Below are 6,321 nucleotides of genomic sequence, written 5' to 3'. Positions count from 1 at the left end.
ATCGAGAGCATTGCCGTTAAATCTAAAGCAGCAAACCCACGTCACTCCGGGATGAATGCCTGGCTGGGTCGGGCATTCTTCAAGTAAATTATAGTCTTGAATGGGTGGCGCGGCGGGGGGTTGGTTGGCACGCGCACCACTGGGGTACACCTGCCCCCCGTAGACATCTGTCCCCCTATGCGTCCAGAGCGCTGGAGTCAAACTACGGGGTACGTATGCGTATACGTACATGAATACGTTTGCTGTCTACGTGTACGTACGTGGCAATTCTCGTCAAGTCTCTGTCATCAACTAGACGGTTTTACGAAACCGTCAATTTTCGCGACACCAATAATTATAGGATCGCGACATAACGGCTGCTGAATTGTGAGTTATTCTCCATGCTCGTTTATTATGCAAATATAAAATTATATTTTGAATTATAAATATATTCAAATTTCAAAATTCGGAGAGCTTTATTATATTTTAGTTTTATTTTTGTTTTTATTTTTATTTTTATTTTTATTTTATTTTTATTTTTATTTTATTTTTATTTTTATTTTTATTTTTATTTTTATTTAATCCAAGCAAATATTCTCTTTAGAAGTATAATAAAATTTACTCTAAATTCATGTAATTAATAAATAATTCATAAGTCTTTTAATCGCTATTAATTTTTCTACTTAAGTAGAAATATTAATAGTATTATCTATAATCTTAATAACATCAATGCATAAATGCACAATATAATTTGTGCACGTCTCATTCTTCTGCAGATTTATCCGGCGAGGTATCATGCGAGGGTGTGCGCATTAATCCGCGGTCCATTCTAATTAATTTCATGAATCTCGGCACTGAGGGGAGGAGAGGAAAACACCGATCGGCCGCAACTCAAATAAGGCTTTCCATATTTTAGCGTGGACGAGTCATCGCGAATAGAGAAATCGTGGCGAGTTCTATGGTGTATCGGGGTTGGTTGGACGCGGTAGCGTAACCGTATTGTTCGTGGTTTACCACAAAGGCCTGCAAATGCCAACTTGCAATGAAAAGCCGTCTACCCTGCATCTAAACAGATGCGGAGATAGAGAGAAACATGATGCTTACCGAATTTTCCGTTAGCATACATCTAGACGTGTTTTACGAATAAATTTCAATTTAATTGATATAATAAAACTTTAATATTACTAATTAAATAATTTATTAATTTATTGATTAAAAAAAAATAAAAAAATTAAACATATTACTTTATTCTTTGCAAAATATTAAGACTGTCTCTATATTTTTGAATGATCGCGCTTATCGTCTACGACGGCGACATGAAATTTGTTAATCAAGGATAACGTGATTACTGATTCGTGAAGCGAATTAGACTTCCAGCAAGAGAACAAGTCGCGCTCGAAGAATTCTGGTCTGCCAAGGCCACGGCCATTAATCTTCGATTAAGTGCTCAACGATCGGTCAAGGTAATTTCACGAGTTTTCCTGAATTAGGAAAGACCGTCTCACCCTCCTGATGACCGTGCCCCCGATCCCGCCGTTCCCCTCGTGGCCGTGTCGGTCCCTCTCTCTACGGGGGGAATTACCGTCTCTCTGTCAGCCACCAGTATGTCACCGTACAGACCAGCGCGCCGGTACAATGAGGGCCGACTGCGGCGATCGATATGCGCACTCGACGGAAACGACCCGACGAGAGGTCGATCGAAGCAAAATCACTGTCTGTGATGCGCAAAAAAAATTGTACGTTCAAGAAATAATGAGAAGTCATTAAGCGCTTTATTTATGAACCCCGTTTCTATAGATTGTCATATTTTTTAAAAGGGAAAAATATCTTTTCCACGGAACGCGAAGTAAATAATCAATATTACATTGCTTTGCAATTAGAAATCAAACATTCTTTTTAATAATCGGATAATTGACTAAAATGTTATGATCATTATCGATAAAATAGTGGAAAAGATAAGAAATATGGAAAGAGAGAGAAATGCGTTTCATTCAGGCTTTAAAGAAAAAAATTAATTTCAAAGAAATGCATAGATAAAATTTCTGAACGCTATTGAAAACATTCTGCGATAAAAACGAGTGATAGAACTTTGTTGCGTCCGTTTACGCGTTATTATCTTTTTTTTTTACTACGTGGACGTAGTTACGGGGTGTAAGCCCTTAGCAAAAACTGATTGAATCCCCCAAAATCCAACACCTTTATAGATGCTGGCCGTCTGTCGCGCGCTGTGCACACATTGATATATCGTCCGCATAATGGCGCCATTGAGGCATTACTATTATTGGCGAGATTTGGGGAAACGATCGAGCGTACTAACGGATTCGTCGCAGCTTGCACGCTGTTTGCAAATAGATCTTGTATAGGAAATTATTGTTCACACAGTAGTCTTGATGGATCGATGCGTCTGAATTAACGATTTGTTAAATCATCTAAATTTGCGAATTTATTTCTAAAAATATTAATTTCTAAAATAAAATTGGCACAAGATAAACAATATTTAATTTTTTAATAAAATATTCTTTAACTAAAAGAATGATTAAAATTATCTCATTGTAATCACATCTCGGATTTACCTTAATAAGTAAATTCAAATTATAAAGAGTTATTATATTAAAATGGAGGAGCAAAAATAGACAATAAAAATCAAATAAAATAAATTTAATATGTGATATATTTTTAATTGAATATTATTTTCGCAATAATTATATAACCGTGGATCAATATTATCGCGAACGGGTGAAGAGAATGTATCTCGGAAGTGGAGTAAAATTTCCTCGAGGACCAGACAGAAAAATATTATCCTTCCATTTTGGACGCTCCGAACTGCTGTTTTGACAGATCCTCTCTCGCTCACTCTCCGTTTGATCGAGCGATCGAACTTTCCTATTTATTTTGCTAACACTTGGCCCTGATGTTATAACGAGGGGGTATCCACTTGCTCTCGTTATGCAAATCATATTCTTTGTCAAAATGCTTTTGCATAATAACAAGCGATTGTTCCTCGAGTGAGTTTTTCACGGAAAATTGTTATGAATAAATTTTCTCATCGCGTAGATATTTGAGAAAAGTTTACGTCAACGCGAGTTTAATTCTGAATTATTTATTTTTATATATTAAAATATAATGGTAAAAAAATGTTTTATTAATTATTATTAATTTTTATTATTAATATTTATGTATCAAATTATTATTATGCAGATTTGCTTAAAAAACTTCATATTGCCTTTAAGATTTCATGGCTGTCGCTAATCTTTAATTTTTGTCGCGATATTTGCGTATATAATTCATTAATCATTATGCATTTATAATCTTCGTAGTAAAACACATGATAATTGACGTTATACCATAATTGAAATCTAAAATTTGCATAAGAAATTTTTGACGAGAGAATAAAGAACGATTTGAGGACGACTGGAAAATTGATTATTTAACACTTACGTCGATTGGTCGTTTAGCAGTCATGTTTTATATGTAATCCCTCGGATTATATGGGTAGATGTAACTTCAGGCACGATTTGTGATACATCTGTCCTGAGGTGGCTTCAGTGCAGGACGCGTGTCCTGAGGTGGCCTCAATGCAGGACGCGTGTCCTGGCACGTGCTCGTCCATTCCATTCCTGTAAAGTGGATCAAAGCATTTCGTTGGAAGAATATAGCCAATAAAATATGGCTTCTAATCTAACTCTTGGATGTGTTTTTGATAAAATTCATAATATAATATTAAAATATCAATCATTAAAAATGTATTATAATATAAGTAACATATATTGTATAAATATGTATAAAATAAAAGTTATATAATAAAAGACGGCTAGATAGGCAAAATATGCTTTTATTGATAATTATGTACAATATATTTTCTTCCCATCGGCAATTCCGTATTACGATAAGAGCACTGGCGGACGTTATATATATATTGCTAGTTAACTTAAGTTTAATTTAAGATGCGTTAAACAAAAAATGAGATCGAGCGTTCGAGATCAGCTAAAAATATTGATGACTAGAATAAAAGGAACGCAAATAAGTACGGTATCTTAAAAATGTAAAAAAGTCCATCAATTATTAATTACATGTAATTAATTTTCAATGGTAAATCAGATATTCTTTCCGCACTGAACATTAGATTAAATTACTTCTAACATATTTATAAAATTAAAAAAAATGTACTTTATACAAGATAGCGTTGTACATCTCGATTATTTCCATTTTTTTTTTGATTGATGTACAAAAAAATACACTTATTGAAGATTAAAAGTAGAACTAAAAGAACTCCAACCACTGTAAGCATCGTAAACGCGATGCACGAGATATATTTCTCGAATAAAATACTCTCTTATAAAGTAGATAACGATATAATCATAGCACTGTCTTTTCTTTTTACATTCACGTTAGTTCTTTGGAAAAAAAAAAAAAAACACTCTTTAGCCATTCTTCAGATGCAATGATATTCAATTTTTTTCTTTAATCTCTAATTCTTCAGTAAAGTTATTCAAGAAATATCTGTCTTTTTATTTTTTTAAATATTGTAACACTGATTACGACGTAGATGAAAAAGCTAAACTGATTCATGAATAAAGATAAAGCAACGTTGAAGAAATCGGCTGTCTGAGCTATCAAATTAAACGTTGTGTACACTCCGTCGACATATCTAAAGACACTGATACATATTATTGTGATGAGGCATGTGATGATGAGGCGGCGGCAGTGGCAGCTGATGCTGAGGACGATGAACCTGGTACATCCTCTGATCGTAACAGGGCTGGTACTGCATCGGCGGACTTACGCTCTGATCGCTGTAGCAGTCGTACTCCTGCCATTCCGGTGCGACAAATCGCTCCTGAGGCGAGTACGGGAAGCCCGTGGTATGCTGGGGCCCGAGTCTCTTCTGGGCTGCCACCGCGCAGCTTCCGGTCGACGAGGTGATCATGTTGCCGTTCTCGCTGATGCTGACGGTGACGTTGCCGACGTTGACCGTGATCTCGCCACCCTCGGAATTGCCAAGGGTTTGCGACAGCGCCCAGATGTAATTGTGCGCGAAACGGAGCGTTTCTATCTTTGTCAATTTCGTGTCTTCGGGAAACGTCGGCAGGGCCATTCTCAGGCGTTCCAAAGCGTCATTTAAAGTGTGCATCCTGTGACGTTCGCGGTCGTTCGCCTTTATCCGCCGGTTTCTCTTCAGTCTCAGCACCTGTTCACGAAACGAAAACGGGATTTAATTAGTTTCAAAGAAGAGGTCAATTAAGAAAATAGATAAATATTTTAAGAAAATAGATAAATAAAATAAAGGCTTTAGAAAAGTAAGTAATAACATAAAGATCGTATAGAAACAAAATTGAAAGATATCTTGATTTTCTCAATTTTTTAAGAATCTCTCAGACATTAAAATTTTTATATCGCGCAAGAAAATTTTGGAGAAATTGTGTTGAGATAAAAATAAATTATAATTTATAATAAACTCATGAATATATATACCTGCGTGGGACTTTTGCAACGAGTGTTTCGCGTTTTTTTGCGCTTCTCTTCTTTAGTCGGAGGAAAGAGAGTGTCGGTTGGTACTTCATGTTTCGGTGATTCGAAACTCACGTCAAAACCGGAATCGGAGGAGCTCGAGAGTTCGTCGAAACCTCCCTCGCTACAGAAGGAGTACTCCGACGACATAGCCCCGACTTTAGCTTGCTGCAACGCGAAACGATCAAGTACATTTAATTCTAATTCTTTTATACGAATCAAAGTTCTGTTATTATATGATTATATACATATATTAAAAAGACCAATAGAATCTCCTTCTGTTTTACGATTATTAAATAAAATTACTTTACTTTACTACAATATTGACAAACATATTTTTACATTCTTTTATTAAATTTTATCCAAAAAATTATGCAAAAAGAATAGACTTTAACATACCATAATTCAATAACTTTAGACTCTAAATTTCGTCAAATATCTTGAACGTACCTTTAAACAATTCGGAGACAAAATAAAGTTCCCGAAATGGCACACAACACAAAGTAGAAGAACTGCACTTTTTTAAATGACAAGAAGAAACTTTATACGATTAATAAAAGTTCGTATCACGAGAGCGATTGATCGAAACGGGAAACGAGAAAATAAGAATTCACCGACGAACGGACTAGGCGGGGTACAATTTGGTACTGTGCATGTGGCAAGGGGCTCTTAGAACATATATACCGTCCCGGGGGTATTTCGCCCCCTCCACGCGAGCCCAGGGCCACCGTAAGGCTCTATGGGGCACCGAGTAGGTTCACCCCATAATCATCATAGAGGGGTACCTCTAGCGCTCTCCCCGCTCCTCTTCGTGTATGCATTAGACGCGTGCCA

At 36.1% G+C, this 6,321-nt stretch overlaps 1 protein-coding gene across 1 annotated transcript; it reads right to left on the bottom strand.

The window, feature by feature from the left end:
* Positions 1–4,600: 4,600 nt before the first annotated feature.
* Positions 4,601–5,640, bottom strand: LOC126854075 (basic helix-loop-helix neural transcription factor TAP). The gene is made up of 2 exons (XM_050600477.1): positions 5,452–5,640; positions 4,601–5,167 (listed from the first exon to the last, which is right to left on the bottom strand). The coding sequence occupies exons 1-2, from the start codon at positions 5,635–5,637 to the stop codon at positions 4,628–4,630; spliced, it is 726 nt and encodes a 241-aa protein (XP_050456434.1). The 5' UTR covers positions 5,638–5,640; the 3' UTR covers positions 4,601–4,627.
* Positions 5,641–6,321: the final 681 nt, after the last annotated feature.

The sequence above is a fragment of the Cataglyphis hispanica genome, chromosome 13 (assembly GCF_021464435.1).
Source record: "Cataglyphis hispanica isolate Lineage 1 chromosome 13, ULB_Chis1_1.0, whole genome shotgun sequence".
NCBI lineage: Eukaryota > Metazoa > Arthropoda > Insecta > Hymenoptera > Formicidae > Cataglyphis > Cataglyphis hispanica.
This window is presented reverse-complemented; position numbering and strand designations above follow the sequence as displayed.

What these genes read in the sequence shown, in the direction of transcription:
- LOC126854075 (XM_050600477.1), bottom strand. Translation starts at nt 5,637, where the DNA reads ATGTCGTCGGAGTACTCCTTCTGTAGCGAGGGAGGTTTCGACGAACTC. An exon ending in GTTGCAAAAGTCCCACGCAG is followed by an intron (nt 5,168 to 5,451) that starts GTATATATATTC and finishes TTTCGTGAACAG; the next exon opens with GTGCTGAGACTGAAGAGAAA.